The sequence below is a fragment of the Somniosus microcephalus genome, chromosome 2 (genome assembly GCF_052327205.1).
Source record: "Somniosus microcephalus isolate GS21.2 chromosome 2, FLI_Smic_1.0, whole genome shotgun sequence".
NCBI lineage: Eukaryota > Metazoa > Chordata > Chondrichthyes > Squaliformes > Somniosidae > Somniosus > Somniosus microcephalus.
The window spans coordinates 249322179-249347103 of NC_140988.1; the positions used below are offsets into that span (position 1 = coordinate 249322179).

Consider the following 24925-nt stretch of genomic DNA (forward strand, 5'->3'; position numbering starts at 1 on the left):
CCAACTCTCTCCAGCAACGATCGCAATGAGCAGGCCAAGTGGCTGAAGCTTCTGCACTAGAGCTGTCCCCTTTAAATAGCGCCCCCCTACTCCGAGAAGGGCCTGCTAGCCCTCCCTCGAACTGTCACTAATAGCGCTAGGCGTTAAGGCTCTGGGCGCCACCCAATATGCGCTCAGGCGCTCCTAAAAGGCGTTGCACACTGAAATGACGTCATGATCTGCTTGCGCGCGCAAACACTTAGCGCAGGCGTTAAATGTATGGTCAATATCTGAGTTGTTGCTATCTTCATAGCAACCGCCCCAACATAGGGTATCGCCCCAATTCTAGGTCTCTTTAGGCGCTCAGCGCCGGCGCTACCAACCGAATTTCTAGGCCTAGGAATGCAACTTTATGATATGCTATTCTATACGGCATAAATAAAACAAATATGAGCGCATTATCTTTTGAGAAGAGAATAGACCAAACCATGACTCTGTTAATCTCTCATTTATCTTAAGACACTCTTGCTAGGTTTGTGCTCAATTCTCTTCCTGCAGCCTAAACCTAAAAAGAAATCAGAATAGCAGAAGTTTAATTATTAATTTTATACATATTTTAATGTTATACGTGTTTAATACACTGAGGTTTTTGACATTTGGTGGTTTGTCCCCATCCCAAATTGAAGACTTAAATCACCGACAGGATAACAGCATGGATCGTGAATGAACAAGCATGAAATAAGGGAGTCAATAATGGAACTAATTAAGGCATTATAAATGTTGTGCACAGAACAATAGTTTGTATAACTCTGACAAAGATTCTGTGTTTGAGCTTGCCTTTCACTCTTTCCTTCCTTGGAGCATCTGCCAGAGTAAAAGTTTCGTTGGAATGTAGCACACTCGGTCACTACAATGAAGTGGAATGCAACATATCTGCAGTTCATTCTTACAATAGGATTAATCTACAACAGGAACCATTCAAGGCTACCAACATTACACACTCTATAAAAGTAAAATGGCAATTTAAAAAATAGGTTTACATTACACATATTGCTGCTGGTTGTACAGCACTGCCAGTTCTGTATGAACGCAAGTTGTCTTGTAGACAAAAAAAAGTCACACATCCAGTGAAAATATCATGGTAATAAAACATACATCCTTTGCTTCATTTGCAATACCGGTCAGCTTTCATCTTGGCTCGCCTGCAGAGCAAAACACAGAAATTTCATTATGAATGTTTAAAGATAAAAAGTAACTGAATAATTTAAATGGAAAACCTTCTTCCTAGTTGCTAAATTTAAAAACTCAAGCACGTACCTGTCTAGCAAGGCCTCATGGAAAGTACCTCCTTGCCTGGCTTTCTTCAGCATTTTACTATCCTCTACATTTACTCTAAGTTTTTGATCTTGAAAACTCTGGAATTTCTTTCTGCAACAGAAGAATGAAATACAGTGGGAACCTGAAATAAGCCTTTAGCACAATAACAAACAACAGCACAATGCCATGGCACATTCAAAACTAGTTCTCATCCACTTTTTCCAAGTCTTACAACTCTGGATCAAGTTTCAGTTTTTATACTTCAACTTTTTTTTGCAATATACAGGTACACTATCCCTTATCCGAAAGCCTTGGGACTACCTGAGTTTCGGTTTTCGGAATTTTTCGGATTTCAGAAGGTATTATTATAAGACTGGGAAATTTGTATTTAATATAAATTGTAAAAGTTCAAGCTACCTCTTGCGACTGTTCCGTGTCTCATTCCCCTTCCTGCTTCTCTGGAAAGCCGGATATCGGCTGACTCCTACTAAGCTGGCCCGCAAATCAGGTCGGGGGTCGGGTGGGGGGAGAAAAGAATATCGGACGGGCCGCGGTTCGGGAGAAAAGAATATCGGACGGGCTGCGGGTCGGGAGAAAAGAATATCGGACGGGCCGCGGTTCGGGGGGAAGAAAAGAATATTGGACGGGCCGCTGCAGCTATTGGACAGGCCGCTGTATTGTTGGGTTCACTCTCCCGGTACCTCCTTCACACTGCCCGGCTCGGCCTGCAATCTCCTACCCAGGAGGGAACTCTGTGACCCTCTGCCCTGCTCAGCGTAAGTCGTGTGCCACTCTGGTCATGTCGTGCGCACGACTTACGCTGAACAAAAAAACTTTCGGTTTTTAGAGGTTTTCGGAAGTTCGGATAAAGGATAGTCTACCTGTACTTGAATTCTCCGTGAAACCAAACATGATAAATCAATCTAATGTCGGTGTGTGTATTGACAGTTATCAGGACAGGCTTAGAGAGCTGGAACTGGGACTATTTACTAAGAAAAGCATAGACTTCAGGGGATATAATAGAGGTCTTTAAAAAAAATGAAGGGTTTAGATTTTCTCCAAGTGGATAAGTTATTTAAACAAGATAGACAGGGGAGAATTGAGGGGGGGGGGCATCAGTATAAGTTACAAAAGCACAGAATTAGGTTAGATGCTAGAAAGTACTTCTTTTCACAGGAAATCATTGCCGACACCAAGTTAGATGGCACAGTCATCAGTGCAGATGTGAGCAGAAAGTTGCAAAGGGACATTGATACAAATTGAGTGAGTGGGCAATACTGTAGCAGATGGAGTTGTGGTGAAGTGTGAGGTCATCCACTTTGGACCTGAAAAAAATAGACCAGAATATTTTCTAAATGGCGAGAAGCTGGGAACTGTGGAGGAGCAGGGACTTAGGAATCCATGTACAGAAATCACTAAATGCTAGTGGGCAGGCTCAAGACTGCACCGCCATTCAATAAGATTGTGGCTGAACTTCTAGATCAACTCCACTTTCCTGCCCTATTCCCATATCCCTTGATTCCCTTATTGCCCAAGTATCTATCTCAGCCTTGAATATACAGGAAACTCTCTTTTAACCGGCACCTAAATATCCAGAAATCTCTCTTAACCAGCAAAATTCAGGAGTAGGTTCAAGTAAGTTTTACTATATATTAGTGGCCGTGTAACCGGGGTTCCTGCACCTGTGGCCGTGCAACAGGGACTCCTGGATCTGTGGCCGTGTAACCAGGACTCCTGCACCTGTGGCCGTGTACGGGGCTCGCATACCTTGTTAAGTATACCTCTCTGTAATCCGGACTTTTTGATCAACCGGCACCACGCCGGTCCCGTATAAAAAGAGTTTCCTGTACTCAATGACTCAGCATCCACAGCCCTTTGGGGTAGAGAATTCCAAAGTTTCACCACCCTCTGGAGTGAAGAAATTGCTCCTCCTCTCAGTCTTAAAAGGCCAACCCCTTATTCTGAGACTATGACCCCTGGTTCTAGGCTCTCCAGCCAGAGAAGACAACCTCTCGGCATCTACCCTGTCAAGCCCTTTAATAAATTTGTGTGTTTCAATTAGATCACCTCTCATTCTTCTGAACTCTAGGGAATATCGGCCCATTCTACTCAATCCCTCCTCATAGGACAACCCTCTCATCCCAGGAACTAATCTAATGAACCTTTGTTGCATCCCCTCTAAGACAAGTACACAGCACTCCAGGTGCGGTCTCACCAAACTCCTTTATAATTGCAGCAAGACTTCCTTACTCTTATACTCCAACCTCCTTGCAATAAAAGCTAACATACCATTTGCCTTCCTAATTGCTTGCTGTACCTGCATGTTCAGCAAACGAGGCCCGACCAGAGCGGACCTGTGAGCGAGCAGCTGAGGAGTTTCAAAAACCGGCGGCAGTTGGGGAGCGGCGGCGGAGTCAGCAAACGAGGCGAGGCCCGACCAATTCAACAGCAGGGGAAGAGAGGTAAAAAGTAATCAAAGTGTGACGTCACCAGGAAGCAGGTAAGTGATTGGTTGGTGAGTATTTCTCTCTTTTTAAAAAAAAACTTTAACTCTGGTTTATAGTATCTAAGGTCTCTCTAGTGTAGCAGGGACTGTTGGTAAACCAGTTAACTGTAGTGTCATTAGTGGGATTGATTGATTTAATTTAAATTCAATTAATTAAAGGGTAAGTCATGGCAGGACAGCCGGGCCCCGTGATCTGCTCCTCCTGCGATATGTGGGAACTCAGGGACACTTCCTGTGTCCCTGACAACGACATGTGCAGGAAGTGCATCCAGCTGCAGCTACTGACAGACAGCATTGCGGCGCTGGAGCTGCGATTGGATGCATACTGGAACGTTCACGATGCTCAGGACATCGTGAATAGCACATTAAGGAGTTGGACACACCGCAGGTAGAGGTTGGACAGGAAGAAAGGGAATGGGTGACCAACAGGCAGAGTACTAGGCGCAGGCAGGTAGTGCAGGGGTCCCCTGTGGCCATCCCCCTCTCCAACAGATACACCACTTTGAGTACTGTTGGGGGGGATGGCTTATCAGAGGAAGGCAGCAGCAGCCAACTTCCTGGCACCAGGGGTGGCTCTGCTGCACAGAATGGGAGGAAAAAGAGGGGTAGAGTAATAAGGTGGATGAATTGGCTGCACAAATAGAAGTAAACAAATACAATTGAATCCCCTATTCAAATCGTAAGGGGAATAGATAGGCGTTTCTGCGGCCGCAAACAAGACTCCAGGATGGTGTGTTGCCTCCCTGGTGCAAGGGTCAAGGATGTCTCCGAGCGGCTGCAGAACATCTTGGAAGGGGAGGGTGAACAGCCAGTTGTCGTGGTGCATATAGGCACCAACGATATAGATAAAAAGTGGGATGAGGTCCTAAAAGCGGAATATAGGGAGTTAGGAGATAAATTTAAAAACAGGACCTCAAAAGGTAGTAATCTCAGGATTGCTACCAGTGCCACGTGCTAGTCAGAGTAGAAATAGAAGGATACTTCAGATGAATACGTGGCTAGAGGAATGGTGCCAGGGGGAGGGATTCAAGTTCCTGGGACATTGGAACCGGTTCTGGGGGAGGTGGGACCAGTTCAAACCGGACGGTTTGCACGTGGGCAGGGCTGGAACCGATGTCCTAGGGGAAGTGTTTGCTAGTGCTGTGGGGGAGGGTTTAAACTAAAATGGCAGGGGGTTGGGAACCTGAGCAGGGAGACAGAGGAAAGGGAAACAAGGATAAAAGCAAAAGATAGGAAGGAGAAAAACAAAAGTGGCAGTCAGAGAAATCAACGGTTTAAATGAAACATGGCCACAGTAAATAATAATTCTAATAGGTCTAAGAGCGTTAAAAAAAACAAGCCTGAAGGCTTTGTGTCTTAATGCGAGGAGCATTTGTAATTAGGTGGATGAATTGGCTGCACAAATAGAAGTAAACAAATACGATTTGGTTGGGATTACGGAAACGTGGCTCAAGGAAGGCCAGGACTGGGAACTCAACATCCAGGGGTATTCGATATTCAGGAAAGATAGGCAAAAAGGGAGGTGGGGTAGCATTACTGGTTAAAGAAGGGATTAACACAATTGTAATGAAGGGTATTAGCTCTGATGAGGTGGAATCTGTATGGGTAGAATTGAGAAATACTAAGGGGAAAAAAACGTTAGTGGGAGTGGTTTATAGACCTCCAAACAGTAAGGCGGAGGTTGGGGATGGCATTAAAAGGGAAATTAAAGAAGCGTGCAATAAGGGCACAGCAGTCATCATGGGTGACTTTAATCTACATATAGATTGGGCCAACCAAATTAGTAACAATACTGTGGAGGAGTAATTCCTGGAGTGTTTACGGGATGGTTTCCTGGACCAATATGTCGAGGAACCAACCAGAGATCAGGCCATCTTAGACTGGGTATTATGTAACGAGAAAGGATTAATTAGCAATCTTGTTGTACGAGGCCCCTTGAGTCGGAGTGATCATAATATGATCGAATTCTTCATTAAGATGGAGAATGAAGTAGTTGACTCGGAGACTAGGGTCCTCAATTTAAATAAAGGATACTACGATGGTCTGAGGAGCGAGTTGGGTAGGATTGATTGGGGAATGGCACTCAAAGGGTTGACGGTGGATAGGCAATGGCAAACATTCAAAGACCGAATGGATGAACTACAGAATTTGTTCATCCCTGTTTGGCATAAAAATAAAACAAAAAAGGTGACCCAACCGTGGCTAACAAGGGAAATTAGGGATAGCACAAGGTCCAAGGAGAGGGCATATAAATTGGCCAGAAAAAGCAATAATCCTGAGGACTGGGAGCAGTTTAGGATTCAACAAAGGAGGACAAAGGGATTAATTAAGAAAGGGAAAATAGAATGAGAGTAAGCTTGTAGGGAACATAAAAACTGACTGTAAAAGCTTTTATAGATATGTGAAGAGAAAAAGATTGGTGAAGTCAAGCGTAGGTCCCTTGCAGTCAGAATTGGGCCAATTTATAATGGGGAACAAAGAAATGGCAGACCAACTAAATACATATTTTGGTTCTGTCTTCACAAAGGAGGACACAAATAACCTCCCAGAGATGCCGGGGAACATAGGGTCTGATGAAAGGGTGGAACTGAAAGAAATCAGTATTTGTAGGGAAATGGTGTTAGGAAAATTGATGGGACTGAAGGCCGATAAATCCCCAGGGCCTGATAATCTACATCCCAGGGTACTTAAGGAAGTGGACCTAGAAATAGTAGATGCATTGCTGGTCATCTTCCAGAACTCGATAGACTCTGGAACGGTACCCATGGATTGGCGGGTAGCTAATGTTACCCCACTATTCAAAAAAGGTGGTAGAGAAAAGGCGGGGAATTATAGACCGGTAAGCTTGACATCGGTAGTGGGGAAAATGCTAGAGTCCATTATAAAAGATGCAATAGCAGAGCACTTGGAAAGCAGTGACTGGATCAGACAAAGTCAACATGGATTTACAAAAGGTAAATCATGCTTGACTAATCTACTGGAATTTTTTGTGGATGTAACTGGTAAAATAGATAAGGGAGAACTAGTGGATGTGGTGTATTTGGACTTTCAGAAGGCTTTCGATAAGGTCCCACATAAGAGATTAGCGTGCAAAATTAAGGCACATGGGATTGGGGGCAAGGTATTGACTTGGATAGAGAACTGGTTGGCGGACAGAAAGCAAAGAGTTGGAATAAACGGGTCGTTTTTCGAGTGGCAGGCAGTGACTAGTGGGGTACCGCAAGGATCGGTCCAAGGACCCCAGCTGTTCACAATATATATTAATGATCTGGACGAGGGAATTGGATGTATTAGCTCCAAATTTGCAGACGACACAAAGCTGGGTGGGAGGGTATGCTGTGAGGAGGATGTCGTGAAACTCCAGTACGATTTGGACAGGTTGGGTGATTGGGCAGAAACATGGCAAATGCACTAAATGTGAGGTTATCCACTTTGGTGGCAAAAACAGGAAGGCAGATTATTATTTGAATGGCAATAGATTGGGAGAAGGGGAAGTGCAGAGAGACCTGGGTGTTCTTGTGCACCAGTCGCTGAAGGTAAGAATGCAGGTGCAGCAGGCGGTTAAGAAGGCAAATGGTATGTTGGCCTTCATAGCAAGAGGGTTCGAGTACAAGAACAAGGATGTCTTGCTGCAGTTGTACAGGGCCTTGGTGAGACCACACCGTGAGTATTGTGTGCAGTTTTGGTCGCCTTACCTGAGGAAGGACGTTCTTGCCATGGAAGGAGTGCAGCGAAGATTCACCAGGCTGATACCTGGGATGGCAGGAATGACGTATGAGGAGAGATTGTGTTGATTGGGCTTATACTCACTAGAGTTTAGAAGATTGAGAGGGGATCTCATCGAAACCTATAAAATTCTGTCAGGCCTGGACAGACTAGATGCAGGAAGGATGTTTCTGATGGCCGGGGAGTCCAGAACCAGGGGTTATAGTCTAAGGATAAGGGGTAAGCTATTTAGGACTGAAATGAGGAGGAATTTCTTCACCCAGAGAGTGGTGAACCTGTGGAATTCTGTGCCACAGAGGGCGGTGGAGGCCAGTTCATTAAATATATTCAAGAAAGAGTTGGATATATTTCTTAAGGCTAAAGGGATCAAGGGATATGGGGAGAAGGCAGGGACAGGGTACTGAATTTGGATGATCAGCCATGATCTCAATGAATGGCGGAGCAGGCTCGAAGGGCTGAATGGCCTACTCCTGCTCCTATCTTCTATGTTTCTATGTTAACTTTCTGCAAAAATAATTAAAAAGGCTAATGGAATGTTGGCCTTTATCTCGAGGGGGATGGAATACAAAGGGGTCGAAGTTATACTACAATTGTATTAAGCTCTGGTTAGACCACATCTGGGGTACTATGTTCAGTTCTGGGCTGAGGAAGGATATATTGGTCTTGAAGGGGTTGCAGTGCAGATTCACCAGAGTGAGACTGGAGCTAAAAAGCTTAAATTATGAGAATGCATAGACTCGGCTGGTATTCCCTTAAGTATCAAAGACTAAGTGGCGATCTAATTGAGGTGTTTAAGATGAATAATTGATTTGAAAGGGTAGCTAGAGAGAAACTAATGGGCCGTATTTTGCAACTCCTACGAGTATGTATGAGGTTCGCACGCGCCTGTAAGGGCTGCGCAAGTTCCGGGTTTAGGCACGCCAAGAGCATGTGCGAAAACCCGGAACTTGCGATCTGTCATTCTCTTGACAGATGATCCGCATCTCCGGGAAAAAGAGCCTCTGCGGATGGAGAGTTGCGCTATTTGCCCAACTTCCACCCGCTGAATGTCCGTGAAATTCTTACGCCTGGTAAAAGCAGGAGTAAGGCCTGCTTTTACCAGCATAAGAGTTTTAAAAAATAGAAAAATAAAATTATCACTCATTTATGCATTAAAAACCCTGTCCAATAAGGTAAGTTTATTTTTAGCCTTGTTAAAACATATTAATTTATTTTTGTTTAAAATATTTAATTAAATGGCATTTTAAATATATAATTATTATTTTTTATTTATTTCATGTGTTCGTATAATTTTTAAGTGATCCCCATTCATACTTATGGGGATTCCGTACTTACAGAACTCCCATAAGTATGAATGGAGATTCCCTTCTTTTATTGATTGGGCCGGTCCATGTGATCCCAGGAGCACTTGCGAATCGCATGCGCCCCTGGGATACGTGGGCCTCTACTCGCACAGACCCAGAGAGGCCCAGGAGCGCAAGTCTCCAGACCTCCCAGGCCACCAGGTAAATTCATAGATTTTTTGCTGGTTGGAGACATCCGCCCGCAGGAAGCCTCCGATCGCAAATTTTAGGCCATTATCTCTGGTGCAGGAGTCTAGAACAAGGGGGCGTAACCTTAAAATTCAAGCTAGGCTGTTTAGGGATAATGTCAGGAAGTTCTTCTTCACACAAAGGGCAGGGGAAATCTGGACCTCCCAGAGATCCCCTTGTTAGAATAAAATTTTGCTGGACAAGATTTTGCTGGAAAAGACACAAACAACAAATTCGCTGACTGGGACTAATTGAATCACTGCACAGTGAGACATGCCACGCTTACGCATGGCTGGAACAAAGTTCATCTCGTGTCCTGACTGGGACTAACTGAATCACTGAGGACTAACAAGGTTCACTGGTATCCTATCATCGAACTAATCACTTGTATCCTATTATCGAACTAATCACATTCCGCCGGGGAACAAGACGGAACGAAGACCTGAAGAGGCAGAATTGGCAACACAAGTGTGTAAACTCCTGACTGGAGGAAAGTAACGATATGCGCTAATAAACGAATTGATTGGATGAATGTAAATGATCTAAAACCAACTTCTTGGAATTGTATAAGCTCGGCATGTACTATAATCGGGGAGAAGGTGCTCTCGCAGACCGCGTGGTTGCAGACGCTTCTCCCAGAGCTCTGTCATTTAATAAAGTTGTCTCTCTTACTCAGTCTAGTTTCCGAGGAATCATTTTTCCTACAACAAATTGGCGCTGCGAGCAGGGTGCCACGGAGCTGAACAGTCGTTTGAATCAGTGACCAGGGTGAGTAGTCAGATTTTTGACCGCCCATAAATCAGAGACACTCGACAAGGCAACTGAACGGCGAAGTGGCACCAAAACGAATCTGGGACACAGACTGAGTGGGTAAGAGACACTACTTGATTTGTATGTGTGTATTTGTATTTGTGTAATAGTAACTAAGTAAAACCTCGGATCAGGAGGACACTTGTCTCAGACACCTAGCCTCAGGCCGGTTGGCAGCACGGTGGCATAGTGGTTAGCACTGTTGCCTCACAGCGCCAGGGACCCGGGTTCAAATCCGGCCTCGGGTGACTGTCTGTGTGGAGTTTGCACATTCTCCCCGTGTTTGCATGGGTTTCCTCCGGGTGCTCCGGTTTCCTCCCACAGTCCAAAGATGTGCGGGTTAGGTTGATTGGCCATGATAAAAATTGGCCCTTAGTGTTAGGGGGGATTAAATACGTGGGGTTACGGGGATAGGGCTTGGGTGGGGTGGCTGTCGGTGTAGGGACCGGGTGCTAGGGTTTGGATGATCAGCCATGATCTCGTTGAATGGCGGAGCAGGCTCGAAGGGCCGAATGGCCTACTCCTGCTCCTATCTTCTATGTTAAGAGGGCAAATGCCCCACACGAAGGCCAGGACCATGAAGGAGGTGCCGAGACTCCAAGGTGTTCTAAAGTCGTGATACTAGTCGAGTACGGTTAACATTTTTCTGCATTATATCATGTTGCTAAGTGAACTAGGAGATTATTAGTGTCGGTGTTGTAGGACCCTGATCAGGTAAACAGACACCGGGGAGGGGTAGAAACCCCGTCCAACAAGCAAGCGTTACACGTCCGGGCGGTTTTGAGAGAAAGACAAACCCGGACCTCTGAGAACGCTGGCATAGAGTGCGACAAGAAGCTCGGGTATTCTCGGAAGGAAAGAATAGGGGGGCTCTCTAAGGAACAGATCTCCAGACACGAACGATCGGTGAAGCAGCGGCGATGTCAGGTGAGGAAGTTAAGAGGGGACCTTCGGGCTCCCTCACATATTCTTATATGACAAACCGACAGTCGTTAATTAAGAAGATGCAGAAAGACAGGTGGGATGTGTCACAGACTTTAGAACTCCAGAGAAGCTGGTTGACTAAACAGACAAAGGATAAAACCAAGAAGGCAGGAGTGTTATTAGTACACCAACTAGCAGGACTCATTGAACAAGTAAACGTAATAAAGAAAGTTGCACAAGACAAAGTACAGATGGTTACGGAACTAGAGACAAAGGCGAAATGTCAAGCAAAGATTATAAAGGAATTAGAGTGTAAGGTATACGAGGGGGGGCGAATGGGGACTTGTCCAGACACCACCTCCCTTCCCCCATATTACAGTGCAGAACCAACAGCCCCTGCAGGCGAGGGGGACGTTGAAATAGTCGAGATGGCTCCCGTGAGTCGGGGCAGGACATTGGCTAATCCCACCGCCAGTACCCAATAAAGGCGGAGGCCAGGAAGGCAGTCGTGGACATAGTGAAGGGGCTAGTAGAAAGGGGTATCCTGAGGGAAACCACGAGCACTACTAATTCCCCCACATGGCCAGTAGAGAAACCTGATGGGAGCTATAGGTTGACTATAGACTATACGGCCCTCAACAGGGTCACTCCTAAATTACACCCCATCGTTGCCAGCCCCTCAACAATTTTGAATGGGCTATCCCCTGAACAGAAGATATTCAACGTTTTAGACATAGCTAACGGATTCTGGGCACTCCCATTAGATCCGGAATCACAAGAGAAATTTGCATTCACAGTAGGGGATAAACAATATACGTGGACCCGATTGCCACACGGATTCCATAATAGCCCAGCTATTTTTCACCGCGTCATGAGTGATATCCTAAAACAGATAGAAGTACCTAAAGGAAGCACTATTTTGCAGTACGTCGACGACATACTAATAGCCTCGGAAACGAAGGCAGACCATCTGGCAACCCTATATTTAGTACTAAGGGCCCTAGAGACGGCTGGCCTCAAGGTAAGCCCTAAAAAAGCACAGATAGGAAAAAAACTCAGGTCCTATACCTGGGACATCTAATCTCCCAAGGACTTAAAGAAATGCCACAGGACAGGAAACACGCTGTCCAGGGCATGCCGAGACCCGTAACAGTACACGGAGTCAGGAAGGTACTGGGGCTCTTTAATTACAGTCGAAATTTTATCCCGGGGTTCGCTAAATTAGCAGAACCTATACAAAGATTAGTGAAAGGGGGTAAACCCGCGTTGGAACCGATAGATTGGGGACCGGAACAAGAGGAAGCTTATACTCAACTAAAGTCTGAGCTAGTATCAGCCCCAGGGCTAGGACTGCCAGATATGAGTAAGGACTTCCACATACATTGCAACAATGAAGAAGGGTTTTACACAGCAGTAGTTACACAGGATCATGGGGATAAAAGAAGGCCCGTCGCCTACTATTCCACAACGGAGGGACCGGTAGTCACAGGGCTCTCCCGGTGCATAGCTGCATTGGATTGTGTGGCTTGGGCAGTAAAGGTTAGTGAGCCGATAGTAATGACAGGAAACATTATATTGCACACTAAACACACTCTGGTAGAGATGCTGAATACCAGGAAATTAAGATCCGTCTCGAACATGAGATGTGCCAAGTGGGAGGCCGTCCTCCTCCCTCCGAGTAAAGCAGTAACCATTGTTAGAGACACAGGGGAGAACCCGGCAGAAGGAATACTGGGAACTGGGGAGCCCCACAACTGTGGGGACGTAGATATGAACCTGGAAGAAGATAGGATAAAAGACACCCCTTTAGCGACAGCGGAAGAGACGTTGTACGTAGATGGTTCACGCAAGTATATAGATGGGCTGCCCCGAACGGAGTGGGCGGTGGTTAATGGCGAATTAAAAACCGTAGAGTCAGGACGGATTGATGGAGGCTTATCGGCCCAAGTGGCAGAGCTAGTGGCTCTCACCAGGGCACTAGAGTTGTCAGAGAATAAAATCGTGAACATTTACACAGATAGTAGGTATGCCTTTGGGGTGGTCCACGATTATATGACTGCATGGGGTAGGAGGGGATTCATTACTACGGGAGGCAATCCCATAAAACACCAGCTGAGGATAGAAGCCCTCCTAGAAGCTAGCGACAAACCCCAACAGGTAGCAGTAATTAAGATTAAGGCACATCAGAGGGAACCGGACCGGACTAGCCCAGACTGGTTAAATCACCAGGGGAACCAGGCTGCGGACCAAGCAGCACAAAGGGCGCTAGAGCAAGAAAGGATCGAAGTAGTACCAATAGCCGCTGTGAGCAGCTCCGAGGACGAGATAAGTATTGACGAACTCCATGAGGACACCCCCGACGTCGAAAAAGGTACGTGGGAAGAACAAGGCGCAAAGCGGGGAAGCGATAATGTCTGGCGAAAGGATAACAGGGTAATGGCCCCCAAGTGCATTCAAAATACGCTATTAGAACTCCACCATGGGCTTGTACACTCAGGGAGAGAAGCGATGATGGGAAGCCTCAGCAAAGAATGGTGGTGGAAGGGAATGGGAAGAGATATCGCGAGATACTGCCATCGATGTATCACCTGTGCGCAGTATAACCCCGGGCGACCCATAAAGGTCAAAATGGGCATCAACCAAGGCCACGAGGGCCCTGGGAGCATATACAAATAGACTTCACAGGTCCCCTTCCACCGTCACACAGCAAAACATACTGCCTCGTGGTCATAGACCAATTCACCCGCTGGGTAGAGGCTTTCCCCATGTGAAATTGCACCGCTTTGACGGTTGCCAGAGTCTTAGCTGAAGAAGTAATCCCCAAGTGGGGAATACCAATTCAAATGGACTCTGATCAAGGTACCTACTTTACCGGGAGTGTCATAAAAACGGTATGCCAATTAATGGGAATTAAACAAAAATTCCACATCCCATACCACCCTCAAAGTTCGGGCATGGTGGAACGAATGAACCGAACCCTTAAAAATGCATTGGCAAAGGCAATGCAGACGTCGGGGAAAACCTGGACTGAAGTATTGCCCATTATCCTAATGAAGCTGCGAGCCACTGAAAACCGAACGACAGGCTTGACCCCTTATGAATTGATGATAGGAAGGGCGATGCAATTGCCAGAAGGCATCATAACAGGTGGGGCCGATGTAGGCCCTTTAAAAGATAGACTAAAACGATACGTTCTGGAACTTAGCACTCAATTAAAGGAGATGCGAAAGAATGTCCGCGATAATCAGGAGGACAAGGATCGGGCACAAGAGCTCACAATGACGGCTTATGTTCCCTCAGCGGGTAGTAAAGTCATGGTGAAAACTCTGCCCAGCAAACCAGGGTTCGCCCCAAAATGGAGTGGGCCATATGAAATCATAATCAGTGGGGATACCTGTGCCTGTCTAGACATAAGGGGTAAAGGAGTATGGAAGCATTGGACACAATTGAAAGTATATAAAGACAACTGACTGGCTACTTTCTGAATCTGTTTTACAGGTGATCTGCATACCCTTTGTCATAAAATTCCTGTAAAGACTGGACTGTAGTGATATATTAATCATGTTTAGAGTATTATGGGTAATGGCGTTATTTCATATTGTCACGGGAAGCGCGGTACCCCATTTACGTAAAGAGAGAGGATTGCATGTAAATACCTTTCTGTATATGTCATATGTCTATGCGAAAAAAATGGGCCAAAGCTCCTGCTGGGTGTGCGCCCATGTGCCCACCCATACGGGGGGAGGAATCCCATTAAGGCCTATCCCCTTTAAGGTAGAGGAGATGGTAGGGTGGTTATTATACTCTAATACCACCTGGAATAAGGAGGATACCATACAAACCCAAAATAGCTTGAATCCAGATCAGCTGGAACATGAGTGGAAACAGGCAGGGTATAACCCCACGAACTTTAAAGGATGGTTTCATCCCCAGTACGATAATCGAAGGTATCCAGAAGAGCTATTAGTCAGCACAGGGGGAAAACTAAACAATGCAGACGGGGAAGTCTGCTTGGTAAACTATGACGAGACAGGGTTAGTGGTTGGATGGAGTAAGTGCAAGTATAATTACACTTTAACCAAAACCAGTACTAAACCACCAGGTGCCCTAGAATGGCCCTACGTGGGAACGTTTAATTTATCCGAAGTGCTAAACCGGACTAGCAATCTACCCTGAAGGGGAATACCTGGGATCATGTACCAACTTTGGAACAAATTTGAGGCCTATAATAATACCTATTTCATTTGCGGATATAAGGCGTATCCATGGCTTCCACGAACCTGGACTGGGTCATGCTATATAGGATACGTAGTACCATACATCCATTATTTATCCTCCCTAACCCACCACTACGGGTACCAGTCGTTATGGCAACCAGCCAAGCGTGTTAAGAGAGCTATTACGGAAACCGAAAGATTCTGGGCTATAGCATTCCCCTGGTACGGAACAGGAAAAATAGCAAGGGAATCCATAAACATGGCAGCAGTGCTCGAACAAATAGCCAACGATACGGCTGAGTCCCTGAGAGAAATGAGTGCCGAAATGGTGGCGATCCGGACCACCGCCTTACAGAGTAGGATAGCCCTAGATTATCTGTTGGCGGCGCAAGGAGGCACCTGTGCCCTGATCGGGACAGACTGCTGTACATATGTCCCAGATAGCTCCGAGAATATCACGAGCCTAGCAAATCATATCCAAGAAGAAATAAAGAAGCTCCATCAACCCACAAGCACAGGGTGGCTTGATTGGTTGCTAGGGAAAACCGGGTGGGGAGCGTGGATGATGCAAGGGATAATAATAATAGTTGTAATTTGTATGTTGATGTGTTGTGCGCTGAGCCTTATAAAGTTGTGTTGCCAAACTGCTATGAAAACCGTGATGCCGATCGCCTCTATCGAGGAGGAACACACCAACCTGCTACCAAGGGACGAAGAACACCAATACGACACTGTCGAAGGAACAACCGAACCCCCGGACATAAGCCAGTGGCTGTAAGCACCGACGAAAGGGGGACCGAGGATGGTCATCTGGGAGCAAATGAATCGTGCTCCAGGACCAAGAGGAGGGACTGTTAGAATAAAATTTTGCTGGACAAGATTGCTGGACAAGATTTTGCTGGAAAAGACACAAACAACAAATTCGCTGACTGGGACTAATTGAATCACTGCACAGTGAGGCATGCCACGCTTACGCATGGCTGGAACAAAGTTCATCTCGTGTCCTGACTGGGACTAACTGAATCACTGAGGACTAACAAGGTTCACTGGTATCCTATCATCGAACTAATCACTTGTATCCTATTATCGAACTAATCACATTCCGCCAGGGAACAAGACGGAACGAAGACCTGAAGAGGCAGAATTGGCAACACAAGTGTGTAAACTCCTGACTGGAGGAAAATAACGATATGCGCTAATAAACGAATTGATTGGGTGAATGTAAATGATCTAAAACCAACTTCTTGGAATTGTATATAAGCTCGGCACGTACTACAATCGGGGAGAAGGTGCTCTCGCAGACCGCGTGGTTGCAGACGCTTCTCCCAGAGCTCTGTCATTTAATAAAGTTGTCTCTCTTACTCAAAGTCTAGTTTCCGAGGAATCATTTTTCCTACAACACCCTCAACTACAGGAGCTCCACAGTATTCAGAATTTCTAAAGTATGTGACATATAAAATGATTTGACATTAAATTACAATATTCCAGGCATATATTTTAAAAATAAAGACTGGTGCATTCTCTCTTTCTCCAACATTATACCAAGCATGATCAAGTTGTTACAGGTCAGCTGAAGCATGTGTTAGATGTGTAGAACTTTGTGTGCTGTTCCAACCTTAACCTCAAGACATGACCCCTCTACTGCAATTGTGTGACATTCCCACACTGTTCACCTGATCTGCTGGAGGAAGACTGACTGTGCTAAGTTGGAAGCAATTTTGTACTGTGAACTGTTTCATAAGAAACTGTAAAAACTATCCAAACTAATTTTCATTAGGTACCAGACACCAAGGAAAATGAAGTACCTATTTCATCTTTCTGGGCAGGATATGAACCTAGATCTGGCGATGAAAGGTTGGTATTATGCTGCAGCTAACCATTCTCTCTACCTTTAGTAATTAAAAAAAATATAAATATGTACATTTTATTCTGTGATCGAGCTCAATCCTGCTCAGAACTGTTGTACTTACACATAGTTGATTTCACACTGCTTCACATTACCCTTGTCTTCGTCTAAAAGCTCATCCTTTTTATTTATTACAATGTCAGCACAGGAACGGATCTGTTTAAAACAAAAATGTAAGTTACTGATAAAGTGTAAAAATGTACATAGTCAGACCTGGTTAATCTGTACGCATTGAGAAGGAGAGCAGGATTAATAAAGCTGCCGGAGTGGAATCAGAAGGCTTAAATTAGATAAATAGTGAGAAATTGCCAGGGAAGAAAGGAGTAGTGAGAGATAAGGGGCAAGGCATATTTTAAAAATTAAAATGAGGAAATCTGGAAAAATAAGGTACAATGTTTAAACAAAATGGAGTCTGGACTGAGTGGCATGTTTGTGAATGTACAAATCATTCCAAACAGAATTGAAGCATTAGAAAAATTAATGGCTATTTGGAGGGACACAATACATTAGCTACAACAGACTCATGACTTAGGTTTCAACAGGACTGGAAACCTATGATTACAAAAGCAAAATTACTGCCACTACTTTCCAGTTCTGATGAAAGGTCATCGAGCTGAAACATTGGGGTCGATTTTGTCGAACCTGTCGGGAAGAAGGCGGGACTTCCCCTTTTGGGTTTCTGACCCGCCTACTTTGACATCCGGCCAATCCGCGCGATTTTCCCTTGATTGACCTTGTTGAGCCCAACAGGCCAATTAAGGGCCACCCGGCAACAGGTGACGTCACAGACTGAAATTTCATCTGTCAAGATTTCTGACAGATGAAATATCAGTGTTTTACAGCTGTTTGAAGCGCAGACTCATTTAGAAATCTCAGCAGCACTAAAAGCTGAAGGCTGTCACTTTTGACAGATCGCAGCAGTTCAGCTTTCAGTTCCAGCTGAGCGCTGTACTCCCGACGGCTATAGGAAGAAAGGCTGTTAAGGTAAGTAAAAGTTCTTTACACACTTTAGACACACCAAACACACTTACCTTTACACTCATGCACCCATCACTCACCTGAGCGCCGACATCGCGACCCCTCCAATTCATTCAACCCGATGGCCCGCTGCTCTAATCTGGCGTGGTTTGGAGCCGTCGGGAAACCCACACGAAACCCCTCAAAATGGGGATTAGGCTAAAAACTGCCTGTTAACAGGCAGTTAATTGGCACTAATCCCTTCCCGCTTGGTTTCGGCGGGTCCCAGTGCGGGGCAGGTACCCGCCGCCCCTGAAACTTACGTAGGGCGGGGTTTTGGGCGGGATGGTGTCGGGACCCCCAAAGTCGGGATTTCCCCCCCCCCCCCCCCCCACACGCCTGAAACCCTGCCTGACGGCTCCCCGAAAATCTAGCCCATTAACTCTGTTTCTCCATAGATGCTGCCTGACCGGGCTGAGTATTTCCAGCATTTTCTCTTTCTATTATATTGAACTTATTTTTCTTGGTTATATCATTTTCAAGAGACATAAAATGGAATGGGTGGCAATATTAACAAAGGAGTCTATCATACCATTAGAAAGTAAGGATGTTCCAGGGGCTTATATTAAGAATCTAAATGCATAGAGTTAAGGAATAAAATGAAAATTGTAAAATTCTGGGTGTGCAATGCAGACCATCAAAGAGTGGAGATAAGATAGGGAATTAGATCTGCAGACAGTTCAGAGTGATGTGAAAACAAAGGGCAATAATATTGGGTGATTTTAACTATCCCGAGATAAACTTGGATAAAATGCTAGTGATGAAAGTGGGGAATGATTGTTAGAATGCAAGTAAGACTGCTTCCTAGGTCAGTAAGTTTTTAATTAAACACGTGAAGAAGCATTGTTTGATTTAGTTCTGGGAAAGGAAGTGGGGCAAATATCTGATGTCAGATTATGAGAACAATTGGAAAATAGAGACATAGTTATATTCAACGTAAGATTAGAAAAGGATAACAAACAGTCAAAGTTAAGGGTCCTAAATTGGTAAAAGGCAAAGTTCAGTGACAATAGAAAGGATATGGTGCAAATTAACTGGTCAGAAAAGTTACCAAACAAGATGTCAGATCAGCAGTGGGATTCTTAAAATATGAGATGCAAAGAGTACAAAATAAATATATTTCTAAGATAAAATAGGAGTGCAAAGAATGGAGTTATGTGGAGAAAGATGGAGATTAAAGCGAAGCTGAAACAAAGGAGGCATATGATAAAACTAGGACTAAAGAAAATCATGAGGAATATAGAAAATGGAGATAAAAAGAGGGGAAATAGGCTAGCAGATAATACAAAAGGGAATAGCAAGTGCTTATAAGCATATTAAATATGGAATTGTAGAAATAACTGTAAAAAAAGAAATTGGTTCTGGAAAAATGAGCAGAATTCTAGGCGAGAAGCTAGGGCGTAAACACGTGACCTGGCATGTCCAGGTGTTGGTGTTTCATTGATTTGGAGGTCATCAGGGATACTATTCTCTACCACAGACGGCTGTGGAGGCCAAGTCACTGAATATATTTAAGGAGATAGATAGATTTCTAGACGCAAAAGGCGTCAAGGGGTATGGGGAGAGAGCTTGAATATGGTATTGAGATAGAGGATCAGCCATGATCATATTGAATGGCGGAGCAGGCTCGAAGGGCCGAATGGCCTACTCCTGCTCCTATTTTTCTATGTTTCTAAAGGGACTGTGTGAGGTGACTGACAACAAAAGAGGTTAACTCTTCTAACACGTCACTCAGAATGGTCAACAGAATTGAGGAGGTTTCTTTGGAAATTAAGGATGTACAAGATGGTGTTTTTGCGACTAAAGTCTTCAGTCCTCAGTTTGGTTCTAGTTCTTTTAGTTGTTCTTGTAGTAGAATGTGTAGGAGTTCTTTGTCAGCTATATGTAGAAGGGTGTCTCTGTAAAATCTCCCACAGAAAGGTTATAGAAGTTAACATTGGCCAGATACAGACAAAAGTCACTGTATTTTATTAAAGGGATAAGTGAATAAATATCTGAAGAGAAAGATACTTGGTGATGAGAAACAATAGGACAGTCGATTAGTTTGTATTGACTAGCAAAGAGCCAGCACAGATATGATAGGCCAATAGCCTGCTCTTGTACCATAGTCTTCTATGATTTTGTTGATTAATTAAGTGTACTCACTATCTTTTATTCAGCCAGATTAAAGTTAGCTTTTTTCAGTGTGTTAAATAGAGTACATAGTGAACATTTTAGATCATCTCAAATTATTTCATTGGGAAATGTTAAAACTACCCAAGAATAACTGTGGCCAACCAATAAGTGGCTTTAATTGAATTGCTTAAAGTGATTGTGTGAAGCAGGCTCAGTGCAAACTCTGAAGCAGCTGTTACAAGCCAGCATTCTTCAGAATGATTTCACTCAGCCAGGTCATCCTCCTGGTAAAAGGCATTATTTGCCTTTCATTTTAAAGAGGCAGAAACAAAGGAAATCTGATGTTTGATGTTTATTTACATTAATTTGGACTCAGAAGGAGGTATACAGATTAACTATGCAAAAAACCAATGCTTTTAGATATCAATGAACAACATGTTACTTAACTCCAAGCATACGTATTAATGAAAATAATAAAAGTAATCTATTTGCGGGTAGTTTTTTTCCCTTCCTGGGCTAAGCACCTGTGGCCAATGGACAGGGAGTCGACCTGCTCCCTTTGAACCAGCTACTGAGAGATGCACAAGTGCATCCAGGGAACAACTCAATTTTTCCTCCCTCCCCGCTTTTGAAGAATCTGTTATGCCTGAGACTGCACCGATTAAAGAATATATTTAACAATTTAGAAATTTAATTGCAATTTCAAAATTTATAGATGAGATTACCAGCTAAAACTGAAACACATGGAATTGAAGGCTCCTTCGTGGCATGGATCGGAAACTGGTTGGAAGATAGGAGACAGAGACTTGGGATACAAGGATTATTTTTGAATTGGCAAATAAATGATGTCCTGAGAAAGTAATGCTGGAACTCCAGCTTTTTATTCAATATATAAATGATCTATATTTAAGAATGCAAATTTTCAGATTATACCAAGATAGGAAATTTAGTGAACTTTGAAAAAAAATGCAGAAAATTGCAAAAGGACACGTTAGAATTCCTTGAGGTGGTTTCAGAGCTTGTGTATAAATGATACACTGTGGACATTGTTCATCTATACTCCAACAAGGCTTTCAATACAGTTCAGCACATAAAAAGGTAGAAAAGTACAGAATTGGTGGACAGTTATTGAAGTGAACAATTTTATTTAGACCATAAAAGTATTCTACAAGCAGCTCGATTTCAGTGGGCGAGTGGTCGATTTATGGAACAAATGCAAATTGGTGATATTTCTTTCAGAACATAATATTTTGGGATACCATATATGAGTAATTTGAGACATGACATATGTTGGGAGTAACAGGTGACTTTGGAACTATGGTTCTCAAATCTCTCCACCACTGCAGTTTTCCTTACTTCATGTATGGGTCTGTTGTAGACTAACAGAGAGATTGATTGCTATCGTTAGTCAAAAACTCCATTATTGTTGTATCATGCAACTACCAGGATGGTAGATGGTGAACTGGATGGATTTTGGTCTTGGCAATTTCTATGTTCCTATGCACACAGACTGATAATAAGGAGCCTGTATCCACTATTATTTAGATCCAGTGCATGAACTGTTTGAATCCTGGCACACCAGTGTCTTTTCAGTAATTATAAATCATCAAACCACTAAGTCATTCAGAATGCTCATGCAGAATTTGCCACTTGGTAATAAATCAAATATTTTACCGCCAGGAATGTGATAGTGAAGCCACATCAACTTAAAAAGGAAAGTGGAAGAAACAGGTTATTCCCTGGTTTAATTTACAATCAAACCAGAACAGCCCACAGGAATACCTTTATCATCTCCTCCTCTCCGGCTGTTTTTTGCTTTGCAATAACGTCACCTTCATCATTACAAGAGATAAAGCAGCTGTTTGAAGCCATCAATGCCAACTTTCCCTGGGAAAAGAAAAGCTAGTGAGTATACAATGCTTTATCATCACACAAATATGCGTGCTTTATAAATACTATTGAAATCTCTTCTCTTCTGGACTCTGTACTGAGTAACTCCTTGAAAACTCACTTTGCCTCGTTTCCTCTGTTCTTCTTGTCCCTCTCAACCTCACCCTGCATGAAAACGCCTCACACACACATCACAACATCACCATCTTGGACAACATGGGGGAGAAAACTTATTTCACACACCCAGTAATCTTAACTGTATTCTGGAAGGTGCAGTCCATCAATGTGTCATACACAGCATGACACAGGTTGGAGTCCTGGAATTCTAGTGCACTACCTGGCTGAACCTCTTCATTCAAATACAAAGCAAGCTTGGAGAATTAAGCAGAACACAAGTCCCAGACCCCAGAGAAAATTGCAGGCCTGTGTAAGGGAAATATCTTGGAGGCATTTAGAAAATAGATTGAGTAACTATGTTCAAGTTTAGTGTTTTTTTCAAGAATTGTTTAAACATTTGTGTTTTAAATGTTATTTTCAGTTGGGCAGAGTGGGCTTAATGGCAAATGAACATGTCCACTAAAGAACTTCCAGTAATTTTTTCAAGCAATTGTTTGATTGTATTTCTGGTTGTTGAATGGTACCGTTTTCTACCGGTCTATATTTGAGCAGTGCCATTAATTTTTTAAAATTCGTTTATGGGTGTGGGCGTCGCTGGCAAGGCCAGCATTTATTGCCCATCCCTAGTTGCCCTCGAGAAGGTGGTCGTGAGCCGCCTTCTTGAACTGCTGCCGTTCATGTGGTGAAGGTACTCCCACAGTGCTGTTAGGTAGGGAGTTCCAGGATTTTGACCCAGCGACGATGAAGGATCTGCGATATACTTCCAAGTCAGGATGGTGTGTGACTTGGAGGGGAACTTGGAGGTGGTGGTGTTCTCATGCGCCTGCTGCCTATCCTTCCAGGTGGAAGAGGTCACGGGTTTGGGAGGTGCTGCCGAAGAAGCCTTTGCGAGTTGCTGCAGTGCATCTTGTAGATGGTACACACTGCAGCCACGGTACGCTGGTGGTGGACGGAGTAAATGTTTAAGGTGGTGGATGGGGTGCCAATCAATCAGGCTGCTTTGTCCTGGATGGTGTCGAGCTTCTGGAGTGTTGTTGGAGCTGCACTCATCCAGGCAAGTGGAGAGTATTCCATCACACTCCTTACTTGTGCCTTGTAGAGGCTTTGAGGAGTCAGGAGGTGAGACACTCACTGCAGAATACCTAGCCTCTGACCTGCTCTTGTTGACACAGTATTTATGTGGCTGGTCCAGTTAAGTTTCTGATCAATGGTGACCCCCAGGATGTTGATGGTGGGAGATTCGGCGATGGTAATGCTGTTGAATGTCAAGGGGAGGTGGTTCGACTCTCGCTTGTTGGAGGTAGTCATTGCCTGGCACTTCTGTGGCGTGAATGTTACCTGCCACTTATCAGCCCAAGCCTGCATGTCATCCAGGTCTTGTTGCATACGGGCATGGACTGCTTAATTATCTGAGGAGCTGTGAATGGTGCTGAATACTGTGCAGTCATCAGCAAACATCCCCATTTCTGACCTTATGTTGGAGGGAAGGTCATTGATGAAGCAGCTGAAGATGGTTGTTAAATTAACAGATAGTGATTGTTTAAGCCAATCAGAAAAAACGTAATGTATATTTTTGAGGTGTGACACCCTATATACACTTTTAAGCTGAGATGCTCTATGCAAGACTTTTAATTATACATCACACAGTGAGGCAGGCAGAGTGATTTTACGATGGAACACACAATCTGCCTGTTCCAATGGTTCAGTCCTAGATTTGCCTTTTAGTTGTTTGAACCTGTGACCCCTTGTCCTCTCAAAAAATAATTTAAAATGGTCAATGTGTGAATGTTTCCCTTGTGTTTTGGTAACAAGAGCCGGATACAGTGCTCAAGGTGCGGTCTGACCAGTGAACGTCACGATTTCATTACAATTTCCTTTGACGTGCAGTTCTGACGAAAGATCATCGACCTGAAATGTTAACTCTGCTTCTCTCTCCACAGATGCTGCCTGACCTGTTGAGCATTTCTGTTTTTATTTCAGACTTCCAGCGTCTGCAGTATTTTGCCTTTGACGTGCATTCTGTTTTGGCCATGTAATTTAGTATTCATAGAATGATACAGCACAGGAGGTCGTCATTCGGTCCATCGTGCCTGTGCTGGCTCTTTGGTAGAGCTATCCATTAATCCCACTCCCCTGCTCTTTTCCCATAGCCCTGTAATTTATTTCCCTTCAAGTAGTTATCCAATTCTCTTTTGGAAGTTACTATTGAATCTCCTTCCACCGCCCTATCAGGCAGTGCATTTCAGATCACAACACCTTGCTGTGTAAATTTCTTTTCCCCTCACATTGCCTCTGGTTCTTTTGCCAATCATCTTAAATCTAAGTCCTCTGGTTACTGACCCTTCTGCCACAACAATAACAACTTGCATTTATATAGTGCCTTTAACAATGTAAAACATCCCAAGGTGCTTCACAGGAGCGTTATCAAACAAAATTTGATACCGAGCCACACAAGGAGAAATTAGGGCAGGTGGCTTGGTCAAAGAGGTAGGTTTTAAGGAGCATCTTAAAGAAGGAAAGAGAGGTAGAGAGGTTTAGGGAAGGAAGTCCAGAGCTTAGGGCCTCGGCAGCTGAAAGCACGGCCACCAATGGTGGAGCAATTAAAATCGGGGATGCTCAAGAGGTCAGAATTGGAGAAGCGCAGATATCGCAGAGGGTTGTGGGGCTGGAGGACGTTACAGAGAAGGGTTAGAGCGAGGCCATGGCAGGATTTGAAAACAAGGATCAGAATTTTAAAATGGACGCGTTCCTTAACCGAGAGCCAATGAGGTCAGCAAGCACAGGGTTGATGGGTGAACGGGACTTGCTGCGAGTTAGGATACAGGCAGCAGAGTTGTGGATGGGCTTAAGTTTATGGACGGTGGAAGAT

General features: G+C 44.2%; 1 protein-coding gene across 4 annotated transcripts in view; it reads right to left on the reverse strand.

The window, feature by feature from the left end:
* Positions 1-570: 570 nt before the first annotated feature.
* frg1 (FSHD region gene 1) overlaps positions 571-24925 on the reverse strand; it is a 32758-nt gene continuing 8403 nt past the window's right edge. For all 4 annotated transcript variants that reach the window (XM_085970865.1, XM_085970859.1, XM_085970850.1 and 1 more), the window contains exons 6-9: positions 21832-21936; positions 16982-17073; positions 1297-1407; positions 571-1181 (exon numbers count right to left, since the gene is read on the reverse strand). In XM_085970865.1, the coding sequence (XP_085826991.1) occupies positions 1145-1181; positions 1297-1407; positions 16982-17073; positions 21832-21936 (345 nt within the window). In that variant the 3' untranslated portion in view covers positions 571-1144. The remainder of the gene's footprint in view (positions 1182-1296; positions 1408-16981; positions 17074-21831; positions 21937-24925) is intronic.